This window comes from Pimephales promelas, chromosome 3, assembly GCF_988280905.1.
Source record: "Pimephales promelas chromosome 3, fPimPro1.hap1.1, whole genome shotgun sequence".
NCBI classification, from domain to species: Eukaryota; Metazoa; Chordata; class Actinopteri; order Cypriniformes; family Leuciscidae; genus Pimephales; species Pimephales promelas.
In genome coordinates, this window is record NC_142771.1 from 27,974,729 (window position 1) to 27,994,606 (window position 19,878).

Consider the following 19,878-nt stretch of genomic DNA (forward strand, 5'->3'; position numbering starts at 1 on the left):
CCATGAAACTATATTCATAAAACATGAAATATATGCCAATGTACCTGGGATGAAGGCATTTCACACCCAACACTGGCAGTCTGCCAAAGATGTGAGAACTCCTTCCTTCTGCAGAGTTCGGGGGTATCGCTTGTCAACAAACGCACGCGTGTATTCCCTAGTGTAACCATGACAGATTTTACAACAGGAGTAGAAGACAATACTGTTTCCCAACTGTAGGGGGACCCCGAGAGCAAAATTTCAAAAAATAACATAATAGGGCTTTAACTGAAAAAAAGAGTGCAGTTTTTGCATGGGATTGTGTTTATTTTGCAAATGCAGATTTTGAATGGCTACATGGCCTACACTGACCTATTTTTAGAAATACAGAAGGGTCCAAAAGTCTAACACCACATAACAAATCTCATGGTTAAAAAATTCCATATAAACCTGGAAATAAAAGATTTTGAAAAAGAAACAATAAGGAATATTTAAGATTCTGCAGTCTTTCCGTCCCTAATCGAATAAGCAAAATAGTTGCATTAATCATGTGAACTCTGTCGTACAAAATATCACATTTTCTTGCTCCAGACAGTCTCTGTAGAGCCTTCATTTTCACTTTTTCTACTCTGTTTATTTAGAGAGTTCACGGGTGAGATGCAGGTGTTCACTCATGAATCACACTGGTTGCTATCATTCCCCAGTCAGTTTTCATTAAAGCACTGCTGACTGAAAAGCTGACTTGATTTGAGGCCAGCACCCTCTCTCTCTCTCTCTCTCTCTCTCTCTCTCTCTCTCTCTCTCTCTCTCTCTCCATCTTTGCATCCCTGCTGGCCCACACCATCTCATCATTGAGTATGATATTAAGAGTTATTACCTTCACCGCTATAGGAGTGATTCACACACAGCAGCAACCGGGAAATGAATGACTAGTTGAACATGCTTGCTTACACATAAATACACACACTCACACTCACTTATAATAAATACAGTGTTCCCACACGTTTTTGATAAATGAACTTCTATGACTTAACATTTTTATAGTCATGGTTCTAAAATATGCTCTGTGTATACCCTACTTTTCAAATGTGTGTGGTCAGTAAGACTTTTTAATGTTTTTGGAAGTCTCTCTAAATAAACAGAGTAGAGAAACTGGAAATGAAGGCTCTACAGAGACTAAAATCATTTATTTCCAGGTTTATATGGAATTTTCAACCATGAGATTCGTTATGTGGTGTTCGACTTTTTCTGCAGACAAATAATATTAGTGAAGGTAACACAACAAAGTGCACATTGTTCATTTATATACTGGAGATATTGTAACAACGCAAAGCTGTTTGATAAACCAGCAAACTTATTCTTTGAGTCATTTTGTGTTATTTTGGATCCAATCCGTTCAAAGTGGTCTCCGACTTTTAGACCCTACTCTATCTTTGTATCTTATTAATAACATCAGAAACACAATTAAAATGCTCAAAAACATTTGAACAGGTTTGATTTTATCATCCAGTCCTTTGGTTTTGAATGTAGAAGTGTGCAATGCACACTAACTTTCCATACTGAACTCTTAACAATGAATTTCTTCCTCCACACCACACACACACACTGAGCTCCAACAGGACATAAAGCAAAAAATCTGCTTTAAAACCCTGCTGTGTGTAAATAAATCACACCGTGAGATAACGTGAAGACTACAAATCAGGGCTGCTGTTCCTGCCGTCTGCACCTTCTGTACCACCTTCTGTATCACCTCCTTAAATCGTCTTTTGTGTCAGCAGGCAAACATCGAGATGGTTTGCAGTGTGACATGCAGGTTAGTACAATCCTTCATACCTCAGCATTGCTAGGTTTTTGATTCTGATTGATTACCACACATTTCAAGGTGCTGATTAATATGGCTACCAAGTATTTACAGGTTTGCTGACCACGTTACAGTTAACTTCGAAGAATGTTTTAGGAATGGAAACCAATGTCTAGTGATAAGCACATGTGCAAGTGATTTCCGTGGAATAATTGACTCTGAACTGCTTGAGTGTTGAAATTTTAATCCACACCTGAGGTGTAACAGGCAATTGGATTTGCGTCATGCCACATTCCGACCTCAGGTATGCATTAAGTTTTCAAAATTACAGCGGTACATCATCAATAACTCCAATTTCGAGAGGTCTTGTGATGATATGTCAATGCCTGACCTTCCAACTGTGCCACAGTGTGTTTCTACGATTGAGCAGTTCAAAAATTTAACAATCATAATGTATAATAGCTATCAAAATAAAGTGATTTGGGGCAGGATTTTGTGCAATGTGTGACCATTTCCATTGATCCTGTAAGCGTTGTGTGCTCAATAGACAGGAGTGAAATTATAAAGTTTTGAGCATTAGGAAATGTTTGTGTCCTCAACAACACTGAGCTGAATAATGACACTATTGTCTTCTGTAGAGCTGCTTAAAGCTGAATTGAATTTGTTTCATAATTGATGAATTATGCAACATTAACACTGTTATTTTCTTGTTTATTAATGTGACTTGACTTGTTTTAGAGCTAAATGCCACAATAAGCCATTAAATGACAGCCAATCAGAAGACCTTTGAGGTTTAATGAAATGTTTTAATATCCAGCTATGCGGAGCAGGATTCGGACGGTCACCCGCAGTGAAGACAAAAACTCAGATAAACATGAAAGAGATGTAATTTATCGCATGCCGCTTCATCGCGTCATGCCTGTTTAGTGCACGGCATTGCATGAGATTGTATGTTTTCGTGTGAAGTGTTACCTGCATTTTACGGAGCTGTGAAAGCTGTTTGCGCAGATCGGTGGCGTTCTGTTGTAAGTCGTGCAGGTGAAGCTGCATCTGTAGCCTGGAGACGGTGGAGGCCTGAGAGCCCCCAGATGAAGGCGGAGGCATCAGTGCCAGCGGGGCAGATGGAGTCAGTGCTAATAAGCACAACACAGGACAAAAAAAGAAAAAAGAAAGAGAAAATCAACACTGTGAGCTTGAAAGACACTCAATTAAATATAAATTAGTTCGCACTTACCCATCTACACCTTCTAAACCAGCATTATTTAGTCCTGCTTCTAGAGTTCGACCTTCCAACAGAGTTTCTGCTGCGTTCATGTAGCAATGAATGCAACCATTAAGTCATTAATTTCATAGATTTTTAGTAAATAATGTCTTCAAGTGCACCTGGGAAGCTCCTACAGCCAAGTTAGACAATTGCTATTGCGATCTCACACATATAAGGTAAAAACACAATATGGAATATTGTGAATGAATCAGTGGATAATCATATGTAAATACTCCTGATTTACTTTTACACAACACTAGCAAAAAAATAATTAATATGCAAAAAGCAAACAGTTAAAATTGATAGGATTTTAGTTTTTGAAAGAACTATTTTTATTTGATCAAAATACAGTTAAAAAACTGTTTTCTATTTTTTTGATCACATGATCCTTCAAACACCATTCTAATGTGATGATTTACTTCTCAAGAAAAATGTCTTATTTTTATCAATGGTGAAAACAGTAATGTGCAGATTAATATTTTTGTGGAAACTGTGATATTTCCCACCTGAAAATCACATAAGCCCAAACATTTCAAGTTGAGGGCAGGTCAATTAAATAATTACAGCAGATATTTACTATTCATAATACGCTTTGAATGTTAATGGTGCAATATAGTTTCTACATATTCTGCATACTAAATTTGAATAACTATAAAGTTTGCCAGAAAAATATTTAGCAAGGAGACCAATGTGCATTTCCCATCATTCTCCATGAAAGCACGGGATGATAAAATTACACACCTAATTTGCATCCTTTGCTCTTTATTTTGTTTCATTATCTCTAAAAAGCTTTCTGTCTAAGTTGGTAAGTGAAAATAAAGAGAAAGAAATATAAAATTGCCCAGTGAGTTTATTCGACCAAAATCACTTCATGTCATAATTACGATTTCCGAACTTGTAAGGAGGAACTTCCCAGGAGAAAGAAAACATCATTATTTCCAGCCCTGTCTAAAACAGCTGGCTGTAATTTCAATCAAGTGAACCCCATGACCTTGACTAGCTGGATTGTGTGCGTTTGATTAGGATTGAAGCTAAACTCTGCGGGAAGGAAGATCTCCAGAAACCGGATTTAGCGCTTTTGCTCTACACCCATCCTTCCTTGTGTTTTCAGACAGAGATACACTAACCCACACACACACAAAGCATGTCGTCACCTCCAGGGTCCACTGAGGAACATGCCGTTAGTGAGGAATACCAGCCAGCACTCTCCAGTCAGTCGTTTTTAACAAAGGGGGACATGTACTGATTCCCTAAGATTAGGAAAATCTTTCATTGTGTGAATGTGTCAAGTTTAGGAGAGAAAACAGACTGAGGGAGAGAAATATTTAGTGCAGGCAGACCATAGAGGATAGATACTGTAAAAAGCTACAGTGGGAACAGGCATTAAATAAGCAGAAGAATCACATTTTCGTGAAAACAGACACGCACAGTACATACACCGGGAAAGACACGCCAATGCACATTAAACATGAGATAGCAGAGACAAGGCTACCTTTCTTCTTCAGCCGGCCAGCTGTAACATACAGTAGAAGCTGTCAGCTTGTTCCAGTTAACTAAATAGGCATAATGAAGTAAAGAAACAGAGTGCTGAATGGGACCCGTTGTAGATCAGATTCAAAGGGGGAGACACTTGGGAAACCCTCATGGGATACCCTTTCGATGGCCCTTTACTGAGGCGCGAGTCGATTTAGCGAGTTCTCACCTCTCAAAACGACAAGAATCTTCAAAGACAAATCTAGAAAATCAAAGATCTATAGCAGCAGCCTCTGAAGGGCTGACCACTCAGAAGACGTTCTCTGAGGACACCCGTTGCAGATTTGAGAAGGAGAGCGAGGAAAAACAAAATTGAAAACGGAAAAAAAAAGTACTGAAGTCTACTCTATCCATGAAAACATGAAGGATATTCTGACAAAGAAGAACAAAGGAGTGAACACACCTTCGTTCAAGTGAACTCTGATAAAGAATGTCATGTCTGGTTGTTTTAAAACATCCAAGCCAAAGGCCTGTTTGAGATCATCAGTGTTTCAAACTTGGGCCAGCCTGATCTACTAAGAACACACAGTATTAAAGATAGCAGACATTAGTTTTGCCTCACGACTGCTCTGGACAACCATAGAGAAGTAGCTGGACTCACTTCCTGTGGCGGAGCCGTCGCTGGTGGATTCGGTCTTCTCGCTGGAAGAGAAAGGGAAGGGCCGTGAAAAGTCCGCCCCCTGGTCCGGAGGGCAGCCCGCCATCATGCAGAGACGCAGCAGGCCGCATCTGAGGATCATACAGCCATGATACTACTACTGTACTACAGCACCTAACACTACACTGACACTACACTACTCTAGCATGCACTGTTCTACAGCTATACTACACTGGCCTCCTCCGAGCCTAATAATGGGTTACGCTATGGGTAACACTTTAGAATACGGTTCCTTCGTTAATGAATAACTACACAAGAACTAATGAGTAACACAATATTAACAATCTAGTAAGTATTATTAACTAACAAGAAACTCTGATTAACGAACTAGTAATAGCGCACAGACGAAAGTGGTAGTTCACTATTAAGTAATCAATAACTACTATTTTTTTAATACTTCCCAGAGAACTACTGAAAAAGTTTATTAACAATCTAGTAACTACTATTAACTAAAATAAATTCTTATTAACGAATTAGTAAGTAATAGCTCACAGATGAAAGTGTTACTAGATACTTCTGTGGGAATTACTAATTATTTGGATTCGTATTATAAAGTGAAGATCATTGGAACTAACTAGTAATTACTCAAGTGTTACTAAAGACATTTTCTAAAAGTATACTAAAGTTCACCAAAAATCTCAAACGGTTGCACAAATCATGACTAGATCATGTAGTAACACTTGAGTAATTACTAGTTAGTTCCAATGATCTTCACTTTATAATACGGATCCAAATAATTAGTAAGTAATAGCTCACAGATGAAAGTGTTACTAGATACTTCTGTGGGAGTTACTAATTATTTGGATCCGTATTATAAAGTGAAGATCATTGGAACTAACTAGTAATTACTCAAGTGTTACTACATGATCTAGTCATGATTTGTGCAACCGTTTGAGATTTTTGGTGAACTTTAGTATACTTTTAGAAAATGTCTTTAGTAACACTTGAGTAATTAGTTAGTTCCAATGATCTTCACTTTATAATACGAATCCAAATAATTAGTAACTCCCACAGAAGTATCTAGTAACACTTTCATCTGTGAGCTATTACTTACTAATTCGTTAATAAGAATTTATTTTAGTTAATAGTAGTTACTAGATTGTTAATAAACTTTTCAGTAGTTCTCTGGGAAGTATTGAAAAAATAGTAGTTATTGATTACTTAATAGTGAACTACCACTTTCGTCTGTGCGATATTACTTAGTAGTTCGTTAATCAGAGTTTCTTGTTAGTTAATAATAGTTACTAGATTGTTAATATTGTGTTACTCATTAGTTCTTGTGTAGTTATTCATTAACGAAGGAACCGTATTCTAAAGTGTTACCACGCTATGCTATATCTTGCTTTACTCTACCAAGGCACTGCTACTGCTACACACTTAACAATTCCTCTGAGTAACACATCTTAATTCAACCTATAAAACTGTTCAAACATGTTCACTACCATTCCAAAGTTTGTGGTAAAATTCATAATTTTATTCAGCAATGATCCATTAAAATGATTAAAAGAGTCAGTAAAGACATTTAGAATGTTACAAAAGACTTAAATTTCAAAATAATTATATTGATTTCTATTAATTAAAGAATCTTGAAAAAGCAGCACAAATGTTTTCAACATGTTTCTTTAGCAGCAAATCATCATGTTAGAATGATTTCTGAAGGATCATGTGAAACTGAAGACTAGAGTAATGACATCACATTTTTGATCAAATAAAGGCAGCCTTGATGAGCATAAGAGACTTAGGCCTATTTCTAATAAAACAGATCCCAAACTTTTGGATGGTAGTGTATTAGAACTGAGGTATTCAACCCAATAATCTACTGAGATTCATATTGAACTAGCTACCTTTATAATCGAAAACGAATCGGTTACCTAACGTAACCTCGGTTCTCTCTAGATGAGGGAACGAGTATTGCGTAAGCTAGCTTACGCTACGGGAAAGATTCATCTTTGCTGAGAAGTTGAAGCCAAAAAATTATTCCATAATTTTGTAATCATTGTCAACGCAGTCTCTTCTGAGGCAGACCATGAGCGGGCTAGCTAGCGGCTCATTGGTTCGCTCAGAGAGAATGCACGAACCTATGGGAGAGCGGCGCTGAGTCCGCGGCCAATGAGCGGACGGCGCTCGCTTACTGCGTCACAGCCCGCCAAAAGGGGCGTGGCTACAGTGTATAAAGGTCGCTCTCCCAGCTCGTTCGTTGATTCTGTAGCATGAAGCGAAACGCTAGTGGCGCAAGCACGGCCGGGAACGCAATACTCGTTCCCTCATCTAGAGAGAACCGAGGTTACGTTAGGTAACCGATTCGTTCTCTTACGAGAGGTTCTCTCGTATTGCGTAAGCTAGCTTACGCTACGGGAACACCTGGTCAACGCCGTGCGCGCTAAGTAACCACTAAGCATCCCAGGGGAACACCGGGGGAATCTATAAGTGGATGAAGATAATACGGCGGCCAGCATAGCGGCCGTTACTATCTAGTGCAAAAACGCCCAAGGCGGCCGGCGAAGGCGGGCCGTGATGTGTAGGCTAATGCATAAGCACATAGGGGAACACAAGGGGTGAGCCGGTTGTGATGGAACTCCCGATAGTGCGGCTTCTATAGGAGGGCTGTGAGTACTAGACCGCCAGAATTTTAGCCTGTAAGGCTGGAACTTCCAAGTTGTAAAATCTGACAAAGGTGGAGGGGGAGGCCCATCCCGCAGCCACACAAATGTCGTGGATGGAAATCCCGCAGGACCATGCCCACGATGAGGCCATGCCTCTGGTGGAATGAGCCCTGATGCCCAGAGGGCAAGGCAGGTCTTTAGCGGCATAAGCAGAGGCAATCGCGTCTACTATCCACCTGGATAGGGTCTGTTTCGAGGCGGCTAGTCCCTTGGTGCGGCCACCGAACGACACAAACAGCTGCTCCGAGCGTCTGAACGCGGCAACGCGTGTAGTGTACACTCTGATAGCCCGAGCCGGGCAGAGGCGGTCAGCGTCACGTTCGCTATCGGATGCAGGCAGCGCCGATAGAGAGATCACTTGCGCCCTGAAAGGGGTACCAATCGCTTTTGGAACATAACCGTGTCTAGGCTTTAGAATGACTATGGAGTCACTCGGTCCAAACTCTAGGCACGCGGCGCTCGAAGACAGCGCGTGAATGTCCCCCACACGTTTTACTGAGGCGAGAGCCGTCAGAAGAACGGTTTTTACGAGAGGTATTTTAGCTCCACGGACTCAAGTGGTTCAAACGGTGAGGCTTTCAGAGCTTCAAGAACTATAGAAAGATCCCAGACCGGCACCGTAGGGGGGGCGAGGGGGGTTCATCCTTCTGGCTCCCCTGAGGAAGCGGATGATTAGCTCGTCTTTGCCCAGAGACTGGGCGCGCCGGGGTTCAGCGAACGCCGCGACGGCTGCCACGTAAACCTTAAGAGTGGATGGGGACCTGCCCTTATCCAGCATCTCCTGAAGGAACACTAGCAAGACGAAACCTCGCACGTCCGTGGGTCCAAATTCATGTCGGTGCACCATTTGGAGAACACAGACCATTTTGCAGCATAGAGCTTTCTGGTAGAATCCGCTCTGGCGTGTTAGATCGTGTTCAAAACCCCTTCTGGCAATTCGACGCGTAGTCGTTGGTCACCCATGCATGAAGCGCCCAGCGCTGTGGATGGGGATGCCAGATCGAGCCGCGGGCTTGAGTGAGGAGATCTGCACTGATTGGAATGGGCCACGGGGCTGTCTGTGACAGCCGCGTTAGCTCCGGGAACCAAATCTGATTCTCCCAGCGCGGGGCTATGAGGAGCACCGAGTGGCGTGAGTCCCTGATTCTCTGAAAGACCTGCGGTAGCAGAGAAATCGGGGGAAAAGCATAGAGCGGGCGGCGGGGCCAATCCTGGGCTAGCGCGTCCTCACTCTTGAAAAGAATATTGGGCAGTAAGCGTTCTCTTCTGACGCGAAAAGATCTATCTCCGCTCTGCCGAATAGGCGCCACAGTGTTTGGACTGTTTGAGTGTGCAGGGACCATTCTCCGGGGAGACCAGGTTCCTGGACAGCCTGTCTGGACCGTCGTTCAGATGGCCCGGCACGTGCGTCGCTCTGAGCGATAGCAGGTGACTCTGGGACCACAATAGGATGCGGCGTGTCAGATGAAGAGATTCTTGGATCTGACGCCGCCCTGACGGTTGATGTATGATACCACGGCCATATAGTCGGAGCGAATCAGGACGTGGTGACCGTTTATGCGCGGGAGGAAGCATAGCAGCGCGTTCTCGACCGCGATCATTTCCAGACAGTTTATGTGTAAGGAACTCTCGTGGCTCGACCACTGGCCGGCGGCCGGTGAGCCCTCGCAAACCGCTCCCCAACCCGAGTTGGATGCGTCTGTCGAGATAACTTTCCGGCGAGAGAAGGTTCCCATGGTAACGCCCCTCTGAAACCACTCGCTTACTGCCCATGGCTGCAGTGCAGTGATACCTGTCTGAGTAATCCTGATCATCTGGCGGCCCGTCGTCCACTCGTGGTGGGATACGCGGCTCTTTAACCAGAGATGAAGGGGGCGCATGTGCAGAAGACCCAGCTGTAGCACAGCGGAGGCTGAAGCCATATGACCCAGCATCCTCTGAAGCGATTTCAGGGATGTATGGGCACCCATCTGAAAAGAGGCGGCCAGTCGCTGAACACGGCGCGCGCACTGTGTGGATAAGCGAGCCGTCATCGTGATAGCGTTCAAATCTATTCCAAGGAACGAAATAGTTTGACTGGGCTGGAGAGAGCTCTTTGTCCAGTAGACAGAGAGTCCCAGCGTTTCCAGATGGTAGAGGAGAACTGTGCAGTGCGACAGCAGCTCCGTCTGGGAATCTGCTAGAATCAGCCATTCGTCCAGATAATTCAGTATGCGCAGCCCTTGACTTAGCAGGGGGGCGAGCGCTGTATCCATGCACTTCGTGAACGTACGGGGTGCTAAGCATAGGCCGAACGGGAGAACGGCATACTGATAAACTTGACCCTCGAAGGCGAAACGTAGGAATGGCCTGTGATGAGGGCTTATCTGGATCTGAAAATAGGCGTCTTTCAGGTCTAGAGAGATGAACCAGTCCCCCTGGCGGACGTGCGCGAGGAGTTTCCTGACTGTGAGCATTTTGAACGGTCTCTAATGAGCGCTTTGTTCAAAGCCCTGAGATCTAAGATCGGCCTGAGGCCGCCGTCTTTCTAGGGAACCAGAAAATAACGGCCGTAAAAAACCCCGACTCGGTCATAGATGGTGGGACTCTCTCTATAGCGCCCTTCTGCAGTAGCTTGGCTATTTCTAAGCGAAGCGTGTTCATAGCGGGCAGCTGACAGTGGATTCGAGCCGCACGCGCGAGCGTGGCGGGCGGCGACGAAACTGTAATCGATAACCATTCTTTATTATGCTAAAAACCCACGGGGAGATGCCGGGGATGGCTTCCCACGCTTCGTAAGCGGTTGAATGGATATTTCGCCCTGATTGCTGCACATCGCGGGCTGGACACTGTGTGTGGGCACGCTTATAATGTGGGTGGCAACGGGACTTACACTCAGAGAGGAGTTTTATGGGCCGTGTGACAGAGCGGGCAGAGGGGGGACACGCGCACGGGCTCGTGGGCGTGCTTATGTTCTCTGCTACTGGAGCGGAAGTGCTCGCTCCGTGAGAATGGGCTCTGTGAGACCCTGGGCATAAGGTGCTTGTGTGTGTACGTGAGCACATGCTTGTGGGCACATTTATTACACTTGAGGCTTTTATGCTCTTTTTGTGAACTCTCTGGGTAGCCGTGAAAACGGCATTTAGACGCTCGCAAGCGGGCAGGGAAACCGGCTTGTTTGTGGCGGTAAACACTACTGCAGTCAGCGGTGAACGGGGACTAACAGTGGGCGAAGCTTTTACGGCGATCCGGCCGCAGCGGGAGAAAGCCGTCCTTTTCTCAGCTGTGCTAGGCAGACTTCAGTTGATCGGGCCTCAGCGCGATCTTGGGTCGAGGCCCCCTGGAGGAGGCTGTCTGCGGCGGCTGTCTGAGCGAGAGCGAGGGCGGCCGCCCTGTCTACGCTGGGGCTGCTGAGCTTGCTGAGGCAGGCGCTGCTGAGCTTGCTGAGGCGGGCGCTGTTGTGGGGTTCTGGCAGGAGGCTCGTGAGAGCGGCCTGTCGAAGAACTAGAGCGGCGGGGCAAGAACAGATTCATGGCCTGAGTCGCTTTCTGTACCTCGGAGAAGCGGTCAACGATGCCCGTGACGGCAGATCCGAAGAGCCCGGTAGGAGATATAGGCGCGTTGAGGAACAGGGCGCGTTCTGAATCTCCCATATCGGTGAGCGTGAGCCACAAGTGTCTCTCAGTGACAACGAGGGCGGCCATGCATTTTCCCAAGGCTTGTGCGGCGGCTTTAGTGACGCGAAGGGAAGATCCGTCGCGCTTCTCAGATCCGAAAGGATGGGCGGGTTCCTACCGCTGTTCGCCATCTCGCACGAGATGTCGCTCTGGAGCGCCTGGATGGAATGCAGCGCTGAGGCGGCCTGTTCGGCGGCGTCAAAGGCGCGGGCAGCATGGCAGTATAACTCATCTCGGCGGCTCCGTCCACTGAGCGAAGCGGACCCCTCGGGGCGGATAAGAGCCGAAAGAGGGGCATTCCAGGATTTAGTGAGCTCGAAGTGAAGCTCAGGCAGGAATGGTGCAGCCCGGCTGCAGGCGGGGGCCGGGCGCCGGTTCGGTGGTTGCTCTGGGGGAGGAGACCACTCGAGACCCAGGCGGTAGATGGCCTGCGAAAGGAGGCGCGATAGTCCATCCTCGATGCCGGCGCGGGTCCCCGCAGACTCTCTCGTCGATGAGCCGATCGACGACCAATCCTCGCTGTCAGAAGGGTGCAGCGAACAAGAGTCCTTCTCATCCGCGGTGTCGTCGGAGGCGACAGAGCGGCCATACGGCGCCAACTGTAAGTCCGGCAGGGGCGGAGAGGGAGAGCGGTCGGTGGGCGGCGGCGGCGGCCCACATGGATCCGCAGGGGGCTCCGGCGGCCTCTGGGAGCGGCGTATCTTTTTCCGCGGCGAAGTGAGAGGCGGCGCGGGAGCGGTTCTGACTGCCTGTAGTCGAGCCCGCAGGGAAGACGGAGGCAGGTCCTCGCAGTGGTCGCATCCTCCGTTGGCGAGGGCGAGCTCTGCGTGTTCCACTCCGAAACAGAGAACGCAGAAGCGGTCTCCTTCCTCGAGTGAAGAGCGGCATGAGCCGCAGGAAATACGAGGCATCTTGAAAAAAACGCTCGGCTCTTTTAGGAATATGGAATAGTAAAAAGGATACGCGTCGGATGGCGCTAGCTTGCTGGGCGGCTGAAGGTGGCAGACGGCCGGCTTCCTCAGACTCCGGAGCTCGCTAGACGGTGCCTTCTCAACGACGGCGGCTTCTTCCCAGAACAGCGGATGCGTGTAGCTCGCTGAAATGAACAGAATCAACGAACGAGCTGGGAGAGCGACCTTTATACACTGTAGCCACGCCCCTTTTGGCGGGCTGTGACGCAGTAAGCGAGCGCCGTCCGCTCATTGGCCGCGGACTCAGCGCCGCTCTCCCATAGGTTCGTGCATTCTCTCTGAGCGAACCAATGAGCCGCTAGCTAGCCCGCTCATGGTCTGCCTCAGAAGAGACTGCGTTGACAATGATTACAAAATTATGGAATAATTTTTTGGCTTCAACTTCTCAGCAAAGATGAATCTTTCCCGTAGCGTAAGCTAGCTTACGCAATACGAGAGAACCTCTCGTAAGAGAACTTCAAAAGGTATGTTCCACCACAACTGGCTTTGATGATGTAAAAGAATGAGCAATGGACGCCCAGGGATTCAGTAAGACCTACTGACTCACACTATCTTTAAGACCAGCTGTATTCACACCAAATCGCAATTATGAGCACAAAACTGAAACAAAGATTTGAAACAAAATCCTTCTAAAAAAACAAGTGAACATGTTTGCACTGTGATTGTCTGATTTATAAAAAAAAATGTCTATTTAAAAAAATACAACTTCAAACTACTTCACTAAGCAACAGTTTTTGCATCAGGCGTAGTTTTGCGTCAACGGCTTCTATCCTAACTCTACCTAATATTAACTATCAACGCTATTTACTGAATTTTGTCTTTGTCTCATTTATTTCTAAGTCTCTACTCGACACTTTGACCTCAACACTCTCTTTTGTAGGTAATTATCGAAATAATAATAATTTCCTTACATACTGTCAAATAAGTTGGCGTGAATGACTTGTGAATGACAGCAACATCAAAACACCAGTACAAAGAGACTCATGGCGACCGCAGGACAAAAAGGAAAATACCACCAGCACACACAATTTCAATACAAGCACTTAAAATCCAGCAAGTGAAGACATATTGACAAGTGTTTGAAACATAAGAAAAGCCGATGGCTACATAGCAAACATGAGAGCTTAGGATATTACTGCATGAAAGCAAAATGGTTCCATGCTAACAACACTGAGTATGTGTGAAATGGTTTATTGCATCATGTAAACTGGTATTTTTGTTAAGTGCATTTCACAAGGTACGCAGGTACACATGAGAGGTAGTATGGACCGTGTTAGTATAACAGTACTCACTACTGCTTTAGCTGCTAGAGAGCAAAAACATGCTGCATCTCTGATTTAAATAGAGTAAATACTGCTTTTCATGCTGCATGACAAAAACTTACTTAAATGCCATTTATTGGTGCCATTAATCACCAAAAAAGTGATATTTCCCCATAAAATAAGTTGACCTGGGAAATCGCACTTACTCCGTACCATGTGCAATGACCTTTATGTGTCAAATGTTTAATGAGATTGCCACATCAGAAGCCTGTCATGGCTGATGGTCTGCATGAGTGAGATGACTTGTATAGGTTGTTTTTTTTCAGTGTGAATGAGCATCTGATTGGCTCTGGTTTCATGTAAATGAATCATAGATGGCTCTGTGGGTGTACGTCTTACGTGCTGTCGCTGTCTGGTGCTCGGGTTAGGACGCTCTGAACCAGTCCAGTCAGACTGGCTATCTGCTTCTCCATTGCCTCCATACGATCCCTGCTAACAAGACAAACAAAACATTGATAAGTTACACTTTTTAATTTTCCAGCGGTTTTCACTGAAAGCTAGGGTATACGATTTCAAAGATTGTTCATTATTAATATCCTCGTTTAGATGCTGGTTATGGTTATATAGTACAATCCGAACAATATGAATAGAAAAAAGAACGAAAAAATCCATTCACTCTATTGGCTGTACAGCCGCAGAAAAGTTGACCAATGTAAGCTGTGCGGCTGCACAGCTTATATTGGTCAACTGCTCTCATCCAATCACCAGCTCCACTTGAAACTCCGCCTGGCCCTCCTCCGTGCGCGAGCAAACAGCTGACAGATTGTCTATGGTAGCTAGCTAGTAGCGTCAGATCAGCAATGGATAAAGCAATGGATAAAAATATAAACGACAACAGCAAGCGGCCCCTGCTTGCCCCTACTGTAAAGTTTGGACGCAAGAGAAAGTCTGTGGAGGAAAGATCAGAGATTAAATAGAAATGTGAAGAACGCCGGAATCTAAGTAGGATAAATATAGCGTCCTTCATTGACCGTTGGAGAAAGCTTCAGGGAGATCTGGGACTGAAAACGACGCTGACACGGATGACTTTTTGTCGAGCAGGTAAACATTTATTTGTTCTTTTATGGTGTGACGTGTTACGTGGCTTTTTATCAGTTTGATCGGCATTGGAATGTTAGCCGTTTAGCATCGCCTATCACGGGTCAAATTAATTATATTTCTTGTTCGAGGTTTCTGTTCGAGCCGATCGGAATTTGAACAAGATGCGCTGCGTGCTGCAATAACAATTATGAAAACCTTAGCAATACTAGTAGTATTATGGTGGTGGGGAGTTTAGAACATTTCATGTGTTGCTAATCTTGCGTTGACGTGAACTCAAACGAGACATACGTCAGGGATCAGGTGTGTGTGTGGAGGGGCAGGATGAGTTTTTTAAAACTCGCCTACCGTCTCGATTTTTAACATCGTATACCATAGCTTTAAATGTTCTCCTAAATATTATGGAACGGGGATGGGATGTTTTGAAACATTTTTATTCATAAAAATAAATCATGAGAACATGAACTTCATTGCTGCATTTGCAGGAATTGTAAAATATTTTTTTGTATTAACTCATGAAGTCGCCTAACACAATATTTTTACTTTAATAGCTTATCTTTCCCCACACATATGGAATGTGATCATGCACAACGAAAAAACATGCTATTAATAAATGAAGGAAATATATCAGCCTCTGCTGAACACAGATTGATAGCAAAGTTAAACCATCACTACAATTATCTGTGGTGGTCAATTGGCCTGATTTGCCAAAGTAGCGCATTTTAAAATAAAATTGACTGTAATCAAACCACAGACCCATGATAAGTTTTACTCTGAGGGGGGGATAAAAATAATTAAGCAGAGGCAGGGATACATTGACCAGAAAGGGGGAAATCCCACGCTGCTGCTCGTCAACGAGCCCAAAAGGGCCCACGTCACTCCTCTGTTCATCTCCCTGCTCTGGCTACCACTCGCTGCTCACATCAAGTTCAAGGAGTTGACACTTGCTTACAGACCACTGGCTCAGCTCCCTCTTACTTTCACTCGCTCCTTCGAGTCTACATCTCTACCAGAAGCCTACGATTGATCAATGAGCGATGGCTCATGGTACCATCACAGCGAGGCACAAAATCACTCTAGAACATTCTCATTCACGTTTCCATGCTGGTGGAATGATCTGCCCATCATCATCCGGAATGCAGAATCCCTGAATGGATTCAAAAGACAACTGAAAACTCATCTCTTCCGTGAGCATTTAACATAAAAAAAACAAACCAATATTCTTTAAATCCTTACTTGCCTGGTTATGCTACTCTGAGCAATGTTTGAATTTTGTATTTTGAGCACTTCTTGTGTTGTTATCGCCTCTTCACGATGACTTGTTTGATTTAGTCCTCAGATGTAAGTCTCTTTGGATAAAAGCGTCTGCTAAATGACTAAACGCACCCAGGCAGGCAAATCGCACCCAGGGTGTAACCATCAAGTAAACAGCTATAGTTTTTTTTCTAAAGTTTTTTCAAAATGTTTTTCAAAATACTGTATATTTTTAAGATTTACAGTTCAAAGAGACATGGCATGTAACATTTTATAACCTAATTTCCTGTTTTTTGGTTGCACCAACTTTTTGAAAAAAAAAATAAATAAAAAAATTCACCCAAATATTAATAGGCAGTAAAGTGGTTTTGTAAAAACCGAAAAAAGTTGTAAATGTTCATGCATTACTACACCCCAGTTGAAAAGTTTGGTGTCCGTTAAAAAAAAAAAAAAAAAAAAAAGATTAATAAAGGATTCATTCAGCTGATTAACAGTAACAGTAAAGACAATTATAATGCTGCAAAACATTTTTATCATCATATTAGAATGATTTCTGAAGGATCATGTGACACTGAAGAGTGGAATAATGATGCCGAAAATGTAGCTTTGCCATCACAAGAATAAATTACATTTTACACTTTAAAAAAATATTTTATATACTCATTAGTGGTCAAAAGTGATGTCGGAGGGGATTTGTTTTAATGGCCCTAAAATTCTGATTAAACCATCAAAATATGAGAAAAATATTTTAAATATGAGGGAAGAACAGGGTATTTATATGACAAAATTCTTATTTTATATGAAACATCTTTCAAAGCTATTTAATTTTTTTGTACATACACCAAACTTTTGAACAGTCATGTGCTCAAGGATCTTTCTATCTGGCATTTGCAGTGATAAATTCTGCTTATTAATTTGCTTGTTCAGAGTCTTTAGATTGATGTACATTTCTTGTCAAAGAAAAAGTGCATAAATGTCCACAAACTCACAGCTACCACATGCATGCATATATACATTCATTTCCAGTGCTTACCGTGCGTCCGTCTCGCCCCCAGACAACTGCGACCCAAATCCAGGTCCCTTATTCCCATCTCCTAGGGGTTCAGAACTGGAGCTGGGTCTGGACTTGGGACTCTCTACGAACACAGAAGAGGAAGCGGAGTCCTTGCGGAAGGTCGTTCTCACAGGTGACCCTCGGCTTGGAGATCCGGTGAAAGAATCCCGTTCACGCAGCTGCACATCGGGAATCTTCTGCGGGGAGGAGGGTGGCAAACGAAAGCCCATGCCGAGCGTAGAGCTGCCATATGTATCAGAGTATAGAGAACCTCCAGGTTTATACAGGCTGTCCTCTAGGTCGCTTTGCAGCGCTGCGGCTGAGTACGTACTGAGAGACCGAACTGAACCTCTGCGGTACAGCCCTCCAGACACAGGGAAGCCGAAGGGGTCAGCGATGGTGGCCAGGGACTGAGTAGAAGCGATACTAAGTCGACCCTCGTGCATCAAGCTGTAGGGATCAGCATAAAGACTTTCATTCTTCAGGAGGACCATGTTTTTGCCAGACATCTCCTCGTCAGGTTTGACATCACGGCGCTCCAGGATGGCCGAGGAGGAGGCGGTTAGGCCTTGAGCCTGTCCGTGAGAGGGAGAAGGGTGGTGGGAGTGGGACGGATGCTGGGAGCCCTGGGGGTGAGGGTGACCCGGGCCAGCGAAAGACGGGGGACGACCTCCGCTGTAGGAGAGACGGGATCGGGAAGGGGAGCCGGAGGAGGGTGAGGCAGTGGAGGAAGGAAGAGTGTTGAGGCGGCGGGTAGGTGACGAGTCCCTGGATGTGTAAACCATCTCCCTCTAAAACAAGACGGAGAAAAAATAATAGCATTTTATGAATACATCACTCTGAGTAACTTAAAGGAGCTGTATGCAAGATTGTGGCCAAAACTGGTACTGCAATCACTTTCAAATTAGGGTGTATCCCCCCCTTCCCCCTTGACTCAAGGTTGCCAGATATAAGAACCTACCAATGGCAAGAAGCTTCCAATGGCAAGTGACAAGTCCTACACATTGAGTTTTTTTTCTGTTAATTATTTATTTTATGTTAAACATTTTTTTTTTATCCGATTCCAACACATTTGTATCTGCAGCTGTGGTAAATAGAGAAGAGCTGGCAACCCAAATGCCGCAACACTACCGACTCCGTGATTGGTAGATCGGTGGAGGGTGACGCATCAGAACAAAACACAACATGACAACATCAACATCAGTCAATGGCTGCGACTGCACTTTTTAATTGACAATATCCTGGCCGGATTACTGTTGTCAGTGATGTAAGTATTTGAAATGAACATGATTTCTTAATGTCTAGTGACATATCAGGGAAAAATTATGATTAATTGAAATAAATTTCGTGCATACAGCTCCTTTAATGAATCCAAGTTCTAGGAGAGGTAAAAGACTGAATACACAAACATAGAAATAACGTAGGGAAGTCATTCCATTTGTGTTCATAACATTTTAAATGACATTATGACATCACTTGTGGAAGTGACATCACTTGTGTTTTCAGGGCAGCCAAGTTCAGTTCTACTCTGATTTAACATTTAGAATTTGTTAGTCATACTTGACAAGATCTGTCAAGCATGACATGTATTTAACTTTTTCTAAAAGTGTTTGTTTTCTACCATTTATAAGAGCAGAATGATTTAACATATTCATTTGTATTCATTTACATTCAGACTGCAGAATAAAATCAATCTGATAGAATGATTAAAATCCTACAGACATTTACTGTAAAAGCCACCTTTCAAAAACTGAAAAGGCATGAGTTTAATAGATTTACTCTGTTACACTCATAGTTCGAAGTGTTAAAGAGATGTGCCAAAAATCATTTAAACATGAAAATGTGGTGCTGACAAATGAAACGTCTCAAAGCAAAAGCAATCCTCTGAGGTTTAGCACGAAACCAAAAGCGGAGCTCTAGACTCATTGCCCCATTCTCTAGTTCTCTCTCACTCTTTCTTTTCATCGGTCTGTAATTCAACTCCGGGGAGCTCTATTCACCCTATTCCCTCCTTTCACCCAGCCTAGCAAAAGCTACTGGCATGACATTGGATTACATGCCACTGTATTCAGATTTCACCAGCACTTCTGAGTGAGCGCATATATTTTACAAAGCTACAATGAGCAGAAGAAGAGCTTTTAAACTCTCCATTCACAAACACCAGGAAACCCACACTCATCTATTAGATCCCTTTTTCTGCCTGGCAGCATCTCAGTCCTTTTTCTTTTCACCTCTCATTTCCAATCCAGCATATCATTTCATAACTTCTATATCTGCTTGTTACTTTACTTGCATTTACGCCACAGCTTGTTTTGCTTGATCTTAAGGCACTCATCCATCTTGTCTTTATATCCTTTGCTTCTGTTCCCTTTTGTTCTCCTACTCTGAGAGTAGTCAAACTTATTAAAGCATAAAAACAAAGAACAGAATAAACAAACACTCAGACATGATTGTGCACTTATACATCCCCACAAACAGACAATAAGCAGAAATATTTGGATACATTAACAGACTCGCGTCTAATGTTAGCTGAGAGTGAGCTTGACACTCTCAGAGAGTATGAAACGGTAAAGACGACTCGCACCAGAGAAGAAAAAAATGAACATTTGATCAACAGAGTGACGCAACGTGATTGCATTTCAAAGTCAACCCACATCAAACTCCTGTGGTAGCACAGCCAACTCA

At 44.1% G+C, this 19,878-nt stretch overlaps 1 protein-coding gene across 30 annotated transcripts in view; it reads right to left on the reverse strand.

Moving 5' to 3' along the window:
• The window catches only part of srcin1a (SRC kinase signaling inhibitor 1a), a 121,623-nt gene that overhangs the window by 23,100 nt on the left and 78,645 nt on the right, over positions 1-19,878 (reverse strand). For 16 of the 30 annotated variants that reach the window (XM_089128686.1, XM_089128682.1, XM_089128676.1 and 13 more), the window contains 5 exons: positions 17,173-17,984; positions 14,187-14,279; positions 5,179-5,306; positions 4,537-4,557; positions 2,753-2,913 (listed from right to left, as the gene is read on the reverse strand). In XM_089128686.1, the coding sequence (XP_088984812.1) occupies positions 2,753-2,913; positions 4,537-4,557; positions 5,179-5,306; positions 14,187-14,279; positions 17,173-17,984 (1,215 nt within the window). The remainder of the gene's footprint in view (positions 1-2,752; positions 2,914-4,536; positions 4,558-5,178; positions 5,307-14,186; positions 14,280-17,172; positions 17,985-19,878) is intronic. The other 14 variants (XM_089128684.1, XM_089128678.1, XM_089128655.1 and 11 more) reach the window with 6 other exon arrangements.